Genomic DNA, 20,328 nt, shown 5'->3' with positions numbered 1-20,328 from the left:
CCTTTTTTATTGGAATATTTTTATTGCAAAACCAATTTAGGTAAAAAAAAAAAGCATACTCCTAGTATATAACCAAATTAGGTTGCTTGTGTGGATCTATAGTAACTTAATGGTTAATACTGTGTTTGGTAGATTGAGGTGGAGAAGAGATAGGAGAGAGGTGGATTCTGTATGATTGTTTAGTTGTGTACTTCCTCCGTTTCAAAATAACTCTATGTTTTTAAGGTTGTAACGCATCTTAAAAAATGTAATTATTTAGGTGAAGTTTTAAACTCCTTGTCAGTAACATGAGTACCAAAACATAAATCCCTTGCTTTGAAATCCTCAAGAATAGGGCATCCAGAAAGAAGCATTGCGAGACAATCGTGTTTTGAGAAAACCACGTTTTGCAGATGCAGGACTTTAAGCAACGGAAGGTCAACATCAAGAGAGGAAACCGGAGGTTCCAAATTTAACAGCTGCAGCTTGAGAACCACAAGAGTGGTAGAATTGAATATGACATACGAGATTAACGGTGTTCGTCGTTCACAGCAGAGGGAGATATCTAAGGTCTGAACATGGCGATCCACTGCCGCATTAAGCCATGCGTTGACATTGAGAATATCAAGATATTTAGAACTAGCATTGAAACAATTGAGGCGAAATTTGTGGATAGGTTGGTGATCATCTCGGGAGAGGATGACTGCATTCACGGACTGAGCAAAGTGAGCATGGCCCTTATCTTCGCCGCCTCTGAGGATGAAATAGTCTTGATCGTCAAAGTAGAGAATGGTGAGTGATCGCCACGAATGAATCCACCTCTTGGAGAGAACGCTTGTGGCAACGGCTTTCTTGGTTAGGAGAAAAGAAAGTATGTGGCAAAGAAGTGCGTCCGGCAAATCGTCCATCATCATGAATAATGCAAATTCAAGAATCACTCAACTGAATCTTACAAGTTCTTTGTTCTGCTTTCCATTCACAAATCACCGCCCACAGCTGCGGAATTTGGAGGGCTTTGCACTAAGTTGCTGAGAAAAGCCCTATTTGAAACTCTATTTATACGTTTTTAGAAAAATTAAATCATTAATTGATAGATAAAAATTAACCGCAAAAAGCAGAATTGGTTATGTTATAGTGTACGGTACATTTTTTTATATGTTGGCAATACATTATTTTTAACACATTTATTGGTTTAATTTTTATAAAATCAATCCTCCAACGATATGTCAAGTGGTAAGAGCTAAGTGACATGCGGGTTGGTTGAAAAGGTCCATGGATCAATCTCTTAAGGGTGCAATTTATCTTTTTGATGTGCCAATTATTTTTTTATTTTTATAAAATCAACATTTTTAAGTGAGATTTTAGCGCAATATATAGATAGTGGTTGAAAAGTGGGGCTAGCCCATATATGTTAGAAGACTTAGGCAGCGTTTGGTAGACATATAAGAATAAATTCAGTGTTTGTTATGTTTTTAAGATGGAACAAAACATGACATAAGGCTTTGGAATAGAACATTTTAGTTCTGTAAAAAATGGTCGAACGGAAGAGAACAGAACAGGACACCCAATTATAAGACAAAATTGCCCATGAATTTAAAACTTATATCACCTTATCAATTCACTTCTTTTTTTTTCATCATTTACCAGTAACATCAATTGCTCTCACGATTATTTATAACAATTTATTCGACTGCACGATAACATCATATCAATATCAATATGGAGAGCATGATGAATGAGATTGAAAACCAGTATTCATTATCAATATTGACGTTGTTCTTATGAACGAGATTGAAATTTGAAAATCAATATTGGAGAACGTGATGAAAGTCAAAATAATAATAATTTTTAAGTTTTATAAGTTATATTTGTATATATATAAAAAAGTTATTCTATTGAATATACTTTTAATGTAATCAAACATTAAACATGGTAAGGATATATATGTAATTAATTGTGTGGTCCTGTTATGTTCTGTTCCGTTCTATTGAGCTTCCAAACGCTACATAAGTCTTCAGCTAACTAGGCTAAGGAACCAGTAGAAAGCCACAATTCAGGTAGGAATGTGCTTAATGGATGTAGTACATATAGTGCCAAGACTTAATGGACATATTCACATATAGTTCCAAGCCTTCAAAATATTGTGATTTGTTAGCAATTAGATACCTTATAAGAGTAGTGCTAACAACACTCACTTTAACTCTCCTTTCAACATAAAATTCATATAAGTTCACTAAATTGACATGATTTTTCATCCATAATCAAGTTTGCACGAAAGTGAAAATATAAGTGAAAAAGGGAACATAAAATGAGAATTGTGCATATATGCGTACCCACAAATTTCAGATCTGAAACACTGCCAGTAAGAAAATCAAAATCCTGAAGATGGCCACTTTCAGTATACCAAATCTTTCGTACGTAATCTTAACAAATGAAAAGAAGTCGCCACAAAATTGAAAACCAAGAACTATAAATCAAACATCAAAAAGAAAAACAGTAAGATATGGATAGGAACCATCCTAAAAAATTAATTGATGTTTTGCATCATCCAATGTAAACCAGAAAATGTATGTGATGACCACTTCCCCACAAAATTGTTTTTGTCAAAACTGCTGTAGAATTTCACCGTACTCTTAACTGGAGATCATTTCACAGTCAAGATTTTGATGACTGATGCATTACCCACACGATGCAGAACCACAACAGAATCTCCATTATTGCACAGACCCTTTGTCTTGGCATGTTGAATCGCAAATTCTATAGCTTCATCGGTTGTTTCTGCATGAGAAGCTCTAGCAGAACCCGCACTTAAAATTGGAATTAATCCTCGGAATACCAAGCTATGCCTGGCTGGGGCCTCATCACTGCATGACCAGTCAAAGCTGTCAGTCTTAATCTCAGGAACAACAACAGAAAGAATTGGCATGCCTGGCCTGTATTTCGCCACTAATTTTGCAGTACTTCCTCCTCTAGTTAAAACCAAGATAAGAGCAGCTCTAGCTGAGTTGGCTGTTTTAACAGCAGAAGAAGCTAGACTCTCCAATGGGCTCATAGGTACTGGTGAATGCTCCATTATCCTTTTAAACACATCTCCATAGTCAAGGGTGCTCTCTGCTTCAACACATATTTTAGCCATTGTTTGAACAGCAAGTTCTGGATAAGCTCCAGCAGCTGTTTCACCACTAAGCATCACACAGTCAGTGCCATCCAGGACTGCATTTGCAACATCAGTAGCTTCAGCTCTTGTTGGCCGAGGAGATTTGATCATTGACTCCAACATCTGGGTTGCAGTAACAACTGGTTTTCCTTTGATGTTGCACTTATAAATCATCACTTTCTGTGCAAGAAATATCTTCTCTATTGGAATTTCCATTCCAAGATCACCACGTGCCACCATAAATGCATCTGAGTTTGCAAGGATTTCATCAAAATTTGCAACCCCTTCCTGATTTTCAACCTGCCACACACGTTCAAAGTAATAGAGAGGAAAAAAATGATCAGAAATAAGTAATTAAATTTAACATGTATCAGTGATAACAATCATTAGTAGAATCTCGAAAGATAGTCCCTTAAAAGATCTTCAAAAATTTGTTTGATGCTATCCAATAACTCACATTAACAATGATAATGCCTGAACCTCTTGACATCATACTTGACTCAGACACATTTTCAAACCAGCTCCAAAATCACTAATTTTTTCCATGATAATAATAAGTAATAATGATGAATTGATGACGATGACAATAACATATCATACCTTTGACATGAGAAGAATGTTTTTAGCATGGTGTCCCAGCAGTTTCCGAACTTCCACCAGATCAGAACCTTTTCGAACAAAAGAAAGCGCAATCATGTCAATTTTATTGGGAACTCCCCAGGCCATGATATCTTCCTTGTCTTTTTCAGTCAAAGTCGGGAGATCAACTACAACTCCAGGCAGATTAACATTCTTTCTCTCGCCAAGCATGGCAGAATTCTCACAGCGGCATCGAACCAAACCCAATTTTGTGTCACATGACAAGACTTTAAATGATATGGTGCCATCTGAGCAGAGTATGACACTCCCAGGCTTCGCATCCTCAGCCAACTTTTTGTAGCTCATACAGATCGTATTCTCATCTCCCTTTATGCTATAGTCAGTTGAAATGGTTATTTCCTGACCATGTTTAAGTTGGATCGGCTTGCCATCCTTGAGAAATCCGGTTCGAATCTCAGGCCCCTACATCAATGTAGATAGATACATAAAATGAAAGATGGATATGAAAGGAACTTGAGAATGTAGTTCACTTTATTAGGTCAAACAACAGCTATGCCTTGGATTCATTCCGAATAAGCATTCAATGCATGATAAGAAACACAATATGCCCAAATGATCAGGTTATAAACTATTCTTCATAATTATGGATAATGTGTGAGTCTGTTCATGTGAAATAGAGAAAACATAAACTTAACTAATCGAACATGTATTATCAAGATTGGTTTTACTTAAATCTGATATTAACCATCCATGTAAGATTGAGTATAAAACCAACTCCTATCATCTTTCACTTGATGGGACTAATATATGAGTACCAGGTGAGAGAGTGAACCGACCTAATCATGACATGTAACTATACAACAACAACAACAACAAAGCCTCATCCCACTACGCCATTGAGCTCGATATAAAACCAGATTAGAAGGGATTTGACATGTAACTACACATTATTAAAATTGATTTCAATCAAATCAAACTCTAATAATTAGATGTTAATGACAGCAGTTAAATCATTGGTTAAGCAATAAAAAAATGACATATATTTATTAGAAAATGCAGCTTTCCTAACAGTTAATGCAATGAATGTTTTATGTTTCAATCAGTAGTCATCGTTTTTCTCTCTATCTCCATCTCTCTTTCTCGACCACATCATATGTCACATCTCTCTTCCTATACCTCTCATCATATATTACCACATAATATGACTCCTCTTCACATCACCCATCCAATCAAGTGTCTATCCAACAATTTCCTTCAATAAGTGTCCATTTATTTACTCATCGGATCCTGTTTCTCACTCCTTAAGCGAAAAGTAAGTTCAACTTCCTTTTCATTATTGACTCGGGTAAAAGCAAAAGCATTGTCTCGACTAATTTACTTAACATTACTAACAACTAACATTCATTCGCCTATTAAAAAAATAACTAATCTATTGGCAACTAAACAGGCTGTGAATACTTACCATCTTTTGAACAGTTAACCCTAATCTATGTGTGATTAAAGGTGCATTAAGCAACACTATCTCAGATTAACTCATACATTAACACACAAAAACGCAGTCTAAATCCCTATCAGAAACGTAACCAATCATCAATCAAACAAAACGTAGGGGTTTGGAAGAAAACAGAAAACGAAAAAGAGTTTGATACCTTAGTATCGAGCATGACGGCGCAGAGAATACCGGTGTTTTCCATGGCGGCCCTGAGATTGTCAAGCGTTTCCTGGTGGTATTCATGGGAGCCATGAGAGAAGTTGAATCGAGCGACGTTCATGCCTGCTCGGAGAAGCTTCTCGACCATGGGCACAGACCTCGATGCAGGTCCGAGCGTGCAGACGATCTTCGTCTTGGGCCTCATCTGTGGAACGTTCAACGCCGTCGTCGCCATCTGAGATTAGTAGCAACCTGATTCTGAGTCTGCGTTTTATAGCGAAGAAAGTAAAGCCACTTGTTCTCCAAGAAAAGCACAATCGGACAAGATGCGGCGAATAAATATATACTCCTACAGGGGAAAAAGATTTCAAAGATTTTTAGTACAAGGTCAAATTATTATTATTATTATTATTATTATTTTAAATCTTTTTTGAATGAAAATTTAAAAAGATTATATAAGTGTCAAATTGTGAGTGTCACCGTCAAAAATAAAATATTATGAGTGCATATCATGTGTATTATTATTTAAAAAAAAACATATCATGTGTATTATTTTGTCCCTTTTGATGAGGTAGATGGGCCTTTTTAGTTTGCAAATATTTGATGTTTGAGTAATATACACTCACCCCCTCAAGGTTTGTGAGAATAACACTTAACTCCATTTTTATCCAAAATATACACTCCACCCCAATAATAATCTCATAATTACACTTAGCTCAATTCTTCTCTGAAATCTTCACTCCACCCCACCCCTTTAACACCATCCAAAAGATGCTAACAGAATATTCATTTAACTCAAATTAATTAATTAAAATATAAATGATAAATAAATCACATTATCCTCTAACCAAATAATAATTGTACTATAATTTTGTAAATATTCTAAATATTTATAAAATATTTTGAATACCTCCAAATAAAAAATAATAATTAAACTTGATGTTTATTATGGTCAAAATATTTCTCTCTCTAATATAACTCAAATTTAAATATGGAGTATTTCAGTCAAAATATTTATCAAATGATGAGTTCTTAATACCTGTGTATAACCTTAAACAACATATATTTTAGAACTTAAAATGCCATGTGCTTAAGTGCTCATACAACCTAATAACTAAGGTAATCACATATCGTCATAACACAATTATATTTTGAAAGTTTAGTAAACTTATTGACAAATTTTTTTAGTAAACTTAGTGGTAAAGTTTTTGAGTTTTGATGGTTCTGACATTGAGTTAAGTTTTGCCAAATTTGTGATGGAAAATGTTGTTGCCTTGAAGAGGATGATTTCAAACTTAGCTGGAAGCTACGTAACTCAGATCTGGAAGAAGTAAAACAGAAGTTGTTCTCGTTTAAGAAATGTTCTAGTTCTATGAATTTGGAATTACACCAAGAAGGCCAGAACATGCTTTATTGTAAATCATTTGTGCTGCTCTCCAAATAACAATGATTTGTTTACTTGAATGAGCAATGATTATCTCGTGCTACTTTTTTTTTTAAAAAACAAGTTTATATATTATTTAGTTAGAAGATAATGTAATGTATTTATATTTAAATTAATTAATTTTGAGTTAAAAGAATATTCCGTTAGCATTTTTTGGATGGTGTTGAAGGGGGTGGGGTGGAGTGTAGAATTTAGAGAATAATTGAGTTAAGTGTAATTGTGAGATTATTATTGGGGTGGAGTCCATATTTTGGATAAGAATGGAGCTAAGTGTGATTCTCACAAATCTTGAGGGGGGTGAGTGTATTTTACTCTTGATGTTTTAATTTTTTTTAATAAAGTAAAAAAGAAGGCTGGACATATGGCTGACCTACTTTAGGTGTACACTAGGGATGGCAATTTTGTTCAAACCCATGAGTATCCGCCCAAATCCGATCCGATTTGACGGGTAAAATTCGAGTTGACTGGATTTGGGTTTGGGTTTGGGTTTTGCCGGTTACTGTAGCCATTTATGGGTTTGAGTTTGGTATTAGTTAAATATGTGTCCATACCTGCCCAAACTCAAACTCAAAGATACCCGAAACATAAAATTACAAAAAAAAACTCTCATACATATATATTTATAAACTTTGTTCTTAGTGTTTGATGATTAATTGTACTTTTGTATGTTTGAAAAAGTAAACTCTAAACTATTGTTGTCTCACTTTGGTGATGGATGAGGATGATGAATAGTAATTTTGTTTTTCTTTATATGAATTTCACTTTTTTTTATGAAAGTACATTCAAGATCGGGTTGCTATTTTACGTAACTAATGAGTTTGGGTTTGGGCTTCGGGTGAATCCGAAATCCAATGGATTTGGGCATGGATTTCATTTTATCGCCATAAGGGTTTGTGTTTGGGCTTGGATTTGGTAATTGTAAAATTCGTGTCCGATCTTACCCGTTGCCATCCCTAGTGTCCACTAGGGTGAACAATTAATATTTTGCTCCATGGTGCTCTATAGGCACTTTAGACTTTGCACCTGGAGTTTTTAGACTTTTCCCCTTCTTCTTCTCCTTCTCCCTCCCTCTCTCCCCTCCTCTCACTTCAACCATCTTCAACAGAACCCACAGACACTATCAGCCACCACTCGAGTGAGATCGAAACCAGGTGTTTGCATTGAGTTACAACAAGAACGATGTTGTTTGCTTTGATCTCTCTGACGGAAAACCCAATGGAAGTGTTGTGTTCGTTCACTCTACACAAAATAAACATACCCTTCTTGCCTTCTTCAATCTTCAACGGTGACCTCGCTTTTCCTCTTCTTCATCACTTCTCTCTTTTCTACAATCCTCGTATGCCCCTTCTCCATCTTTTTCCTTCCTTTCTGTTTGCTCTTTAATCTCAATGCTCCCTTTCCATTACCCCTAACCCTCTTTAGGTACTTCCATGCCCCTTCCAAATTTCCTTTTTTGACGCGCTTTTTTGGTTTTTTATGCGATTTTGATGGTGGGAATTTGTTTTTGTTCGTTGATATGATGTCTTTTGCTGATTTTTTTATTCGTTAGATCTTTTTGTATCATTCCAATGTTTTGCTAATAGTGTTTTGGTTCATGGGTAACACTTGTCATTCGAAAAAATGGGTTCTAATGGAATTGATAATTTGAAAATGGGGAATCAGAATAATAGGCGTTGGAAAACCTAATGGCAATAGCAAGGGCAAATGACATGGGAATCTTTTCAGAACTCATTGTGTTTTTGTTCTGGTTTCTAGGTTCTAGGGTCTGGTGAGGGAGAGGAAGAAGAATGATGAAGATGAGGAAATGAAGAAAAATAATTTAAATATTTACATTTCAATTTCAATTTAACATCTAACATTTACATAAATATAATTAAATTCATAATATATGCATTAGATTGTGTGGCTCAACATTTACCACATTCAGGACTAATTTGTCTAACGTTTAGCACGTCAACATTTAACAGCCACGTCATCTCTGTTAGTTGACCAAAACTAACGGAGCGACTAATTTGACTGACGTCTGCCACTTTTAAGGACCGCAAAATGGATTTTTAAAGTTTAGGGACGAAGTTGACAACGGGTGACACATTCAGGGACCAAAGTGAGTATTTTGTTGTGTATTATACATTTTGTACTCACTCAGATCAATATTGTCATCATCCATTTATCCAATAAAAATTAATTGTATTTATTCTCAATTTAATGTCATGCCTTTTCCTATATAGATTCACAATGACTTTCTTGGACAATTTTTTTATTTGGTAATTGCATGTTTAATTTTGAAAAAAGATATTTATGAACAAGTTATTTCACCATCTTGTGTATCAGACATTTGGAGCAATATCTTAAAACACCCTTATGAAGTAACACCCCTAAACTGAGTTGAGTGTAACGACCGGGATGCCCTTACAAGCTTTTTAGGTTGAGACGAATGCCAGAATTGTTAGACCAAAAAAAATTTAAGAATTGTTTAACACTAAACCATATCATTATATGTCTCATGAGACTAGGCAAACAAAATATGCAAATTCCACATATTTCCAGTATGGTATTAGAGAGATGATGGTTGTTCGAACCATTTATCCATCTAAAAATTGACATATTGCCAATCCAATTCTAACAAAAAATTGGCATAAGTTACTTTGGCTATCAAGTATTTGGAAATGGAATTGACAAGTACAAGGAGAGACAGAGAGACCAGGTAGTCATTGTGAGTTAATAAAAGAAAAATGTGCAATGGGATTAGTCATTAGTAGAACGTTGCGGCCATAAGGATTACCAAACATCAAGTCAAAGCCGTTCCTATGCCCTCCCTAACCCCAACCAATATCAAATTTGGGTAAGCTCTACCATACAAAACTTATGGGAACCACTTCTTCAGTTGCTCTATGATCTCCATACTACCTGCTCAAAAAATATAACTTGATATCTCAGAATTCAAGTCTCAAAGGAAACCACGGTAAAGCTAAAATCACGATGGGCAGCCAGAAAAACTAAGGGAAGTTAATTCTCCACCATGACTTTGGCTCTGCGTGGTTTTTCATCGTGTATCCCACACATGCAATGAATCACTCTGCGCACCGCCCAGTAAACTTACCTGCTAAAATCCATCCTGAATGTTTACAACTCATCATGTTTTTCTGGGATTTCCGAATTCAGTTTGTCTAGTTTGTGTTGTAATTCCTGTTACGTTCCAAAGTTACCCATTAATACCATATAAAGGTGAGGACAACATTTGTTATCATGTAATCAGTTAAGTACCTTCAGCTTTTCTTCATGACAAAGGGCCGGGGTAGCTAATAAAGCTACATACCTGTGATGGCCCATGAGACAGGAATGAGAAAAAGAAAAAGCATCAAATAGAAAAAATTGACAAAAAGAGCAGAAAATATCAATCCCTACTCGCAGCGGCTTGGTTCATCTACATCAGTAATCTCATATGTCAACCCGCATTTCAGCCTGACCTGTTAATAACATAAAGCCATTAATCAAAGAAGGTCCACAAATTCAGAGCCAGCTTTCATGGGAATTTATGGAAACTGAAAATGTACTCGCACAGTTCACAAACTAGAACCCCCTGAGAATCAGTGGCAAACCCAGGATGCACTACTATATCTGTTAATATGCTTATAGAAAAAATTGAATTTTATATAATTTTTCTAAACATTTTACATCTAATCAACTCACTGAATCTAATTATTTCAGAAGGAATACATACAAAATAGTCCAGCAAAACTGTAAGAAACGACTGCATATAATTTTCAAAATTGAAAACATATACCTTCAAACTCCTATCAGGGCCATTCCAGCATTTATCACCTTCAGAAAATACCATTACTTTGTACGAATCCTCAAATTTGTCCCAGCGACTGTAAAACGAAGGAAACTGAATTATTTTGTATTTTTAGAGGAAAAAAATATTTATTTTAACCAATTAATGCTTGCATTCTCTTGAACTGGAGAAAAGAAGTCTAACAAAAATTACAACTAGCAACCAAAACCTTACCCCAAGCGGGTGGTGGAATAGCCCTCCTCCTGAGAAGCCTGTTTATAGGGGCAGACCTTGTAAGTGTACCTGAACCCAAGTTTCCATCACAAGAAAGTGAGATGAATAGGACTACCTAATTTTCAGATTCAAAAAATGCTAAATGCAACAGAGAGAGTAAACTGGTAGAGGAGATAAAATGCAACTTGTTCTGCTTGCTCTCAAAGCATCGGTCATAGAATGAATAAAACTCCTTTGCTGGACCTGTATATTGAAGTTTAACTTCAGTTTATTCCCCAATTTCATCACTAATACATCAACGATTTAGATGCTATGATATTGACAAATATCACCAGTGTCATACTAACCAAAATCCTGTTTTAGCTTTTTTTTCAGGCTCGATATTCTAGACTGTATTTTAGACAACTTGGTACTTGATTCATCATATTCCTTGCGTATACGAGCAGCATCTAAAGAACAAGCGAAAGGCATAAGTCAAATCTATCCGGATAAAAGATATGGGTAGTAAAATGTTAAACGTGTACCTGACTGGTTCACTGGAGTCTGGAATATATTAACAACCTGAAAAATATTCCGTACAGAATTCTGTATCTTCTCTAACCAAGAAGGACTATCTGTTGTGGAATCATCTGAGTTCATTTGAATTATCTAATCACAAGTCTATCAATATACCAAACTTAGAAGCAAATTTGTATTATTATATATGACAAACCTGCCAAGTCTGGTTCAGTATCAGTGTAGGAGGAACTAAGGTCATGATCATGATGCTCTTCTTCTCGATATTCTTCCTCGTTTTCATCTTCTTCGTCATATTTGTGATTGTCATCGTCGGTTTCAGAAGCATATCCTTCATATTCTTCGACGTTTGGGAGATCATCCTGATGTTCATTGTCTAATGAGGTATCAGCTTCGGCATTTTTCTTACCAGTATCTTCTCCTGTCCAACGAGAAGCAACAAGCTTGCCCAATTCCTCCTTTGATAACCCCTCAGTATTTTCAGATACATCTTTCCCCTAAAATTGTGAGGTTTAATGTATTTTTAAACTAAAACTTTACCCATAACTTTTGAGCAATCCAACAGTTTATATAGTAAAGAAAAGAATAGCTCGAGAGCAGGAGATATCGTAAGAACTGAAGACAAGAGTTCAAAAAGGACACAACATGAACTAAGTTGTTAATTTTAGATATAACCACTTCTAAGACCAATAGCTTGAGTATATTCAATGCCAAAGGTTATGAAACTAGTAGCTAGTATTTTAAATATAAGCCAAGCCATGCACTCTAACCATCGTAATTATATTCATACAAAATCACTCCTAAAATATGATGAATAAGTACTAATACTGAATGAGGTAGTTAAAGATTTTCAAAGACAATAAAAAAGTGGTAAGTTTTTAGTTGGATTTTGAGACAGGCTGATGATTGGGTGACTTATTGCGCAGCTAAAGTTCTCAATAGAAAGTAGAGAGGACCTTGGTGCTACATAGAGGTGGGTTGCTGACTGATAAGGTGCTCGACCCAACAGTTGCGACCCAACGGGTGCTAACCAACAGATGTGTCTGTTACGAACAGTTATTAGGCCTGAACAGATGTGTCGGTTAGGAGTAGTCATACCTGAATAGATGTGAATCTTATGATTAGTTATGACTGTCGGGAGTGAACAATTTATGACTGTTAGGAATAGTCATGCTTGAATTGATGTAGCTGTTGGGAGTAGTTATGACTATTAGGAATGGGTATGTTCAATTGTTATAAATAGGCGGCAAAACTGATTATGGAGGGCATTTAGAAAATTGTGGGAATGATAATTGTGGAGAGACATGCTCTCGAAAACCTGAGTGGAGAGACAGGCTCTCAAAAATCTGAGTTAGTAAAAAACCAAGAGAATTATTCTCTATTATCTTTATAAAGTTTCTGTTTCATCTTCCAGTTCTTATCAATTTAGTATCAGAGCACCCATCCAAGTGCTGTGGAACCATGAATCTTGAAGAAATGGGAAAGGAGACAAGTTAGTTACAAGAGGGAAAGCAAGATGATTCCAGAATTTGATGGAGAAAATGCTTATTGGTGGCTAATCAAGGTAGAGCACTATTTTCAGGCTCTTGAAGTTTCAGAGAAGAAGCTAACATGGGCTTGGATGTCGATGAGAGGGAAAGCTCGAACCTGGTGGTACGGCTGGAAAAGGAACAGCCCAAATGAGAACAACAAGGATCCGACAAATGAGAACAACAAGGATCCGACAAATGAGAACAAGAAGGATCAAACTCTAAACCACTTCATCATAGAGGCTCTGATACCATTTCATGAACCAACTATCCCAAAAACTTAAGTTGTTGGGTCAAGACACATGAATGATTTTATACGATATATCTAACAGATGATGATTCAATAGTTAAAGGTACAATGAAATAAAAACAAAATCATACCATTAAGAGAGAACTAGGTTTAAAACGGTCTATCATAAAAAATGATCAGCGACAGGACTTGATGGTGTCATTTGATTCATTAGCCAACTCCACCAAGAAGGAAAAGGCTTTGATGGTGGTGGTGATTGTTATGACAATAAAATAATATGAGACCTTTCACTCTGGCTGACTTAACTCTTTCTCGTATTACGTACCATGTGCTATATATTGTGCTAAAAAATAATCTTATTTTAGGGAGAAGTTATGCGACAATAACCAACCAGATTGGAAGAGCCTACCAACATCTTTTTATTACCTAATCATATCAAATAAGTAATTCAAACAGCATGAACTAGTTGAAATGTGAAACTATGAGAGGAATACTAAATATGAATAAACTCCAATCATGCTATGAAAGTAAGGAGAATGGAATACCGTATTGATGACTTCTTCAGAAGAGTCTTCCTTTCCGGTCAATAAATCAGTTTCGGGTTTAACAGCAGGCTCTTCCTCAGCTTCTTTTGCATTCTACATTGAGGGAAAACCAATTGAAAATGATCAACAACATTTCTATCTAATATGCATGGCAGGAAAAGCCACTTGAATTAACAAAGATTCAGAAGAAAATAAAATTTACAACCAACAAAACCTCTTCTACTTTATGATGCAAAGATCCTTCACTTCCAGGACTATCAGTGGCTCCATCAGAATTATCAAGTGCGTCTGCTAATTTGTCCCCTGCTCCGTCCTATAAGAAAGCTTTCAGTGTTAAAATAGAAGAACTAAACCACTAGCTACAACATGGGAAAGTGCAACATGATTACACACACAAGTGAAGGAACAAAGTGTAGAGAGAAGTAATTTGTTTGCCAAATGATGGGTACAAAACAATCATTATTAGTTATCTTTCTATCTTTGAAATTTTAGGGCGAATGAATTGGTTTTCATTGCTTACTTTGAATGATCATACAAAATGTATACATGAGCCCTAAACTATTTTAGGAAACAGGAAAAATCAAAGAACCCCTGATTTAAGCGATTAATCACACAAATTTGTACAGGAAATAAATCACTGTAACCACTATACAACTTTCCTAAAATGGGACACTCACACACACATGGTTTCCCACTCTCCCCTTCAAGCTGGTGAATAGGTGTTATCCATTCCTAGCCTTGAGACAATCTTCTCAAAGAAGTGGCTGCTTAGTCCTTTGGTGAGGATGTCTGCCAGTAGACCTTGAGAGGACATGTCTGAAGTACATATCAAGCCACTATCCAGTTTGAAGCGCCTATCTACTTCAATATGCTTTGTCATATCATACTGCACAGGATGATCGACTATGCTGATGGACTTGTTATCACGATAGAGCCTTATTGGTTCTTCCCATTTGATCTACAATTCTTCTAGATTGGTTTTGAGCTAGAGTAGCTCACATACACCTAGTACCATGGCTCGGAATTCCGCTTTTGCACTGGAATGTACCACTACACTTTGTTTTATGCTTCTCCAAGAAAGTTTCCTCAAGAAATGTGCAATACCCAGTAGTCGACCTTTTGCCCACAACTGACCTTGCATAGTCAGCATCTGTTATAAGCTTCAAGTTTCACATATCTAGTCCTATAGAATTCCTCCTTCTAGAATTCACTTAAGGTATTGTAAGATTTTGTGTGCAGCTTGCAGACGAATCTCTTTTGGTCTTGTTAGATGTATAATGTATGTGTCATTTATCCAACAGCTTAAGCTTTTGGAATAGTTGGTTCATGACATGGTATCAGAACCTCTATGCATTGTCCAAACTCCAAGCCTAATGGGCTCTTCCATGAGGGGGCGATTAGAAATATAATATAAACTATTCACGTGTCATTTACCCACAGCTTAGAATATGTTTGGATTAACGTTATACTCTCTGTTTTCTTACGTTTTCTGTCTTGGAAACAGAGCTCACCCTTTCCAAGGACCAAAACGTGAAAAAGGCATTTAGGTTACTTAAAGTGTGCTCAACTCATCCTTACGATCCTCCAGGGAAAGGGGCAACAGGTCTGGGAAATGACTGAAAAAGGTGCAGAAAAGGTTGACGAGCAAAGGCAGACAAAAGGGCGATGCGAACAAAGGCTTCATGCGTATCATGTGGATCTGATGTTCAGGAGAAGAGGCAACTTGTGAGGGCACGTCTGGTGATCGACGGCTGTGGGTGTAGGGGGTTCAGCTGGAAAACGAGCAGCGGTCCATCCGGTGAGGACAACGGCTGACAGCGAGTCACGGCAGCTGCAACAGCGCTGTACAAAGTTGTGAGATTAAGGTGCACTAAAGTAGGTAACAACAACAATGAAGGATTCTCTATGGCACTGCAATGAAGGTAGGTTTGATGTGGAAGAAGAGTCTACCGAATCGGGAGCTCTGATACCATCTGAAATTTCACGGTGAATTAATTGGTTTTCTTTGCTTAATCCATATTATCATACAGTATCTAAACATGAGTCCTAAACTATTTTAGGAACGGTTTGCCACACCATCTGCATTTGCAAGTGCATTCCCCCACACTTTCTTCTAATAACAAAATGTTTATATGTTTTAAGAGATAGGGTAGTTTGTTTCATCAAGGAACATAACAGTGTATTACTTTGTTTTTTAATTATAACATAGTTGATGTAAGGATGTTAAGGGTTTAATAAAAGATCAGGAAAATCATATAGATATAATTTGCTTCATAGTAACAACTAAATACCAGATTAGTGTGTTAAAAAGTTAGAACAGAACTCTTCAATATGGCACATTCAGATTGTACTGTCAAGTTCTGTAACTTATCGCAAATTCAATCAAACCTGATTTGTGGGAGAGTCTTCTTGAATTTCAATGTTATCATGGTTACTTGCCACATCATTGTCTTCAACATGTGAAGGCATTTCAACCTCATTGTTATGTTCCACATCTTCATCAGCTTTAATTTCTTTTTCACTAGACTTCTCCTCAGCCTCCTTTTTCTGCTTCTCTTCTTTTTCCTTCTCTAAACGCTCCTTCTCTTCCGCCTTCTCTATTTGTTCTTTATGCTCTGCAATGGAGGAATAGAGTTTGTTAAAGAAAGAATTATATTGATACAGTAGAAATTTGCCATCATACGATAAATCTTTAAAAAAACTGTATATTGCTTTTCTCAGGAATGAAAATCTACACCCTCAACATAGCATGAAATCTGTGAATTTTCAAAACAAGGAAAATACCATCCCATCATCAACTATACTTTCAAAAATTCCAAAAGAAAAATCCTCAATTTCCCCATGTTAATCATACTGATGATGATGACCTAACTTTGTCATATGTGAATCATCAATTGGTAATAATTAGGGTGTTTCCATATGTTGAATGTGTAACAGAAGAGTTGGTTCATAATATCCCACTCTTGCTCATTTATGCTCAATTTAGGTGTTTGGATCCACGTTAAACGTCGCAAAATCAATTCTCTCCCCAAAACTAATCCCAATAGCTCTCCCAGAATCACTGCTCCCCCCAAAGTGAAAACCCACTGAGTTTTTAAACACACACTTATGCATTTTAAAGGTTTTCGCTAAACCAATGAAGGCATCTAACACTTCAAACTGAACATGACAAAAACAGCATTCATGAATCACTCATCAGATTTCTCCATACATTCACTTGATCCTACCTAGTACAGCATAAAGCATTTGTAAATTAGTCACAAACATTTGACTCATCCTGTTTTCCTTTCTTCTTTTCATAGATTATCATTATTTTTATGACCAATTCCTTTCACAAAAAATGCGCGTAATATACAAGAAATGGTGTAACAAAAGAAAGTGATACCCTTAAGCTGTTTCACAATCCCTTTAAGTACACTTTCTTCATTTTTCAATTTTGAAAGTTCAGCCTCATCCTTCTCCATAGCTAATTTAGCCTGTTCAACTTCTTGCTTTCGCACTTTGACGCCCTCTTGATACGTGGCAATCTTTTTCTTCAGCTTATTCCGAGCAACTTTCCCAGCCTCCCAGCACGTATTTGGGCACTTTGCTTTGCCATCATATTCATCAGTTCCATCACAACAATCTACACATTATGGAAGGAAAGCGAAATAAATTACTTCAGAGCTAACAAAACAAAAGAGTCTAGAAACAATCCAAACTACAGACTAGCAATTCATTGGATAATAACGATTTTTAACCATGATGCAGACAAAACTTTTAAAGTTGGTACAAAAGAAAGAAAAATGCTTTTAAAGGTGTTGTACAAAAATGCACGATGTTACTAGATCAAGTGTCAGCTTTTCACCATAGGCATCTCCAATCTCCTCGCGATATATGTATGTTACAGAAAACTACAATATTGCCAGTGAGAACATCAAGTTAAAATATAAGTTCAAAACAAGGGCGCCACATCCAAAATGTTCAGTTTATAAACCAAAAGAAATGTTGAAAAGTAATCGATAAATGCATAATCAAGGGTTAGACATCCTTCTAAATGTGTACGAATAAGATCTTGTTCACGCATGATAGAATTTTTCTTCTTTCAAAATTTCCCCCCTTTTTCATTGTTTCGATTTCTAGGCTTAAGCACCAAACCAAACCACACCATAGAAATTACCATGCATACAATAACACCATTACTACAAACAGACACACACACATCCGGCTCACCGCAAATTCCATCATTCACTCTAGAAGAAAACAGGTAAACCGGAGAATGCCCCGCATTCCGACAATAAAACTTCCCACGCGGACATGCCGATGTACCTGCCAAAAAATCAGAGCAAAATCACAAACACTCAAAACAAATTTAACATTGAAAAAAAAAACAAAAATCAGAGAGATTATTGGGGTGGTGAAAGTAAAGAAAACCAGGCTCATCGGTGCCATCAAGGCAGTCACAGAAATCATCATTGAGGTGGTCTTTGTTGAATTTTCCGGATCCATCTTTACACTTGATCACATCGGAAGATTTGTAATACTTGTCATCTGTGAGAAACGAAACACATACATACATTTGTTGAATGTGAAAATGAAAATTGAAAATGAAATTTATAAGAACGATGTGGTGTGTGGAGCAAGGTGAACCTACCTTGAGGAGCGATTCCAAGGAATGGGTTGCTGGGTTTTGACGAAGAAGAAAATGGGAGCAGTAGTGAAATGAAGAGGAAAATCAGCCCCAGCTTCATGTTCTGCCACTGCCAGGCGAAGAATGAGGATTAGTGTTGATTGGTGGTTTCTAGAACTTTGTTATGGGGACGGGAGTATGATCGGAATGAGTGCAACAATGGTGAGCGCGACCGTGCCGTCCCGTTGCGGAATCAAAGCTACTGCTACTGATTCGTGATAGGTTCACCAAATTAGATTTCGGAATTAAATTACTCCTCCTTCAGTCCTTTGTTTTTTTATTTTATAAATTACCTCCTCCCGACCTTCCCTTGCATTGCAAAGCTTTTACCTCAATCATTTACTCTAATGTGACATCAAAATAGAAAAAAAATATAATTAATTTCATAAAAATTATTTTACCACATCTTTTAAATCTGATTGGTTGATGGTGTAAAATTGTTTACCATCGTAAGTTATTGTGTCACCTTCTCTAGGTTGGAGATCTAGAAACGTGAACAGTCATTATTCAAGTACCAATCTTGGTGTTTATTTTATCATATTAAACACATCTGCAATATGTTTTTTTTTAATGATGTTACCCTAGGAATTTGCGGTTTATTTACTCATATCTTTCTTATTTCTATCCATCTTTTGTCGACATCAAAATATAAATGATATATGTTGGATGATATAAGTAAATAATAATAGTAAAGACAACATCCTTGGATGAGAAGACATGATCTTCAATCCAATGAAACCTGGCAATCCGAATATTAGGCATGAAGAGAATCTGTTTCATGTGATTAGCTAAGGTGAGAGGCGATTGTAAGACCTAGGATTTTAGAATTAAATAAATAATTAATTTTCAACTCACGCATAGGATTTTGTGTCAGCGTGAGGGGAACTTGACTTGCGTTTAATGTTTGGATTAGTGTTATGAAGAAGAAAGTTCAGGAAATGACTAAGAATAGTACTATAATCACTATAGGTTATAGAACGAGCTTTATTCACTTCCGCCTTAGGGCGAAAGCATTAGTAAAAGGCTAATCCGCTCTTAAAGCACTGTAGAAGCGGAATTCAAAAATATTCAGAGGATTATAAGAATTTCTCTTATTCTTTTCCCTGACGAGTGTTTCGACACGAAACCCTGGAATGTACGAACGTCCGATTCTAGTTCTCGGAGGTTTGCCGAAACTAAAACCCTGATAGCTCAAGAAACCTAGAATAAACGGTTGATGAAGACTTTTTCTATTTGGAGCTTCAAACGAAGATTCCACACGCGTACACCCATTTCTTTCGATGTTTCTAATCTTTCTTCAGAAAGAAGTTTTCTCATCCGACATCAACTGCAAAAAGTATTTTTTCGGGTAAAATAGATTTACACCGACTTTGGATCGTTTGCCTTGATTCCAAGAAACCTATTTTGAGTTCCGGAATTCTGTCGCCAGAACCTATCTTAGAATTCACAGAGGATGGCACAGGAGAAATCGGAATCGCGAAATTTTCATTTTTCCGCATTTTCCATTTCCTATAAATAGCTTGAAAAAAAATGAAAAAAAAAACAAAAACATCACAAACACACACACACACACGGTCCTGGGTTTCAAGAGGAGGAGGAGGAGGAGAAAAACTTTTCGCCGATTCTTGTCTGATCGTCGCACAGTTCGTTGCTACGCGTAGGCCTCAAGGTACTGATGCTAATCCTTACTTCTGATCGTCAATTCTGTCGCTTTTCTCTATGTCTTTCTGTGCTCAAAGTTTTGAGCTTTTTGTAAAACTGTCTAAATAACTTCATCTTTCTATCTAAACCTATTCCCTGCGTGCCCATAAGCATGTTTAGCGGATTACATTTCGCTGATTCTCGCCGAATTGCCGCCGAGTTTCAATTCTGCTCATAATACCCATTTTTGGCTAAAGTTCCGTCCTTTGGGCTTAAAACTCTCGACTGAGCTTAGTGTCAGTAAGATTAGTCGTCATAATCGTCGTTGGTGTCGACCC

At 36.3% G+C, this 20,328-nt stretch overlaps 3 protein-coding genes across 6 annotated transcripts; all 3 read right to left on the bottom strand.

The window, feature by feature from the left end:
* Positions 1-251: 251 nt before the first annotated feature.
* Positions 252-887, bottom strand: LOC130712286 (putative F-box protein At1g58310). The gene has a single exon (XM_057562121.1). It carries the CDS (start codon positions 885-887, stop codon positions 252-254), a length of 636 nt encoding a protein of 211 aa, XP_057418104.1.
* Positions 888-2,269: 1,382 nt separating this feature from the next.
* LOC130711978 (pyruvate kinase, cytosolic isozyme-like) lies at positions 2,270-5,704 on the bottom strand. Its single transcript, XM_057561790.1, has 3 exons — positions 5,386-5,704; positions 3,737-4,198; positions 2,270-3,436 (listed from the first exon to the last, which is right to left on the bottom strand). Exons 1-3 carry the CDS (start codon positions 5,620-5,622, stop codon positions 2,624-2,626), a joined length of 1,512 nt encoding a protein of 503 aa, XP_057417773.1. The 5' UTR covers positions 5,623-5,704; the 3' UTR covers positions 2,270-2,623.
* A 3,650-nt stretch (positions 5,705-9,354) lies between these two features.
* LOC130711536 (glucosidase 2 subunit beta) lies at positions 9,355-18,605 on the bottom strand. 4 transcript variants are annotated; one of them, XM_057561208.1, is made up of 17 exons: positions 18,314-18,605; positions 18,094-18,210; positions 17,893-17,988; positions 17,066-17,305; positions 16,069-16,295; positions 13,886-13,993; positions 13,681-13,773; positions 11,553-11,853; positions 11,365-11,454; positions 11,188-11,289; positions 11,026-11,083; positions 10,841-10,909; positions 10,616-10,703; positions 10,237-10,298; positions 10,096-10,147; positions 9,932-10,017; positions 9,355-9,738 (listed from the first exon to the last, which is right to left on the bottom strand). In XM_057561208.1, the coding sequence occupies exons 1-16, from the start codon at positions 18,408-18,410 to the stop codon at positions 9,955-9,957; spliced, it is 1,863 nt and encodes a 620-aa protein (XP_057417191.1). In that variant the 5' UTR covers positions 18,411-18,605; the 3' UTR covers positions 9,355-9,738; positions 9,932-9,954. The 4 variants fall into 4 exon arrangements, with proteins under 4 accessions (XP_057417191.1, XP_057417189.1, XP_057417192.1 ...); XM_057561206.1 differs by having other exon boundaries at positions 11,365-11,469; positions 18,314-18,604; XM_057561209.1 differs by having other exon boundaries at positions 13,895-13,993; positions 18,314-18,604.
* Between the last annotated feature and the right edge of the window lie 1,723 nt (positions 18,606-20,328).

The sequence above is a fragment of the Lotus japonicus genome, chromosome 4 (genome assembly GCF_012489685.1).
Source record: "Lotus japonicus ecotype B-129 chromosome 4, LjGifu_v1.2".
In the NCBI taxonomy this organism is placed as follows: Eukaryota; Viridiplantae; Streptophyta; class Magnoliopsida; order Fabales; family Fabaceae; genus Lotus; species Lotus japonicus.
Note: the sequence above shows the minus strand (reverse complement) of the source record. Positions and strands in the feature narration are given on the sequence as shown.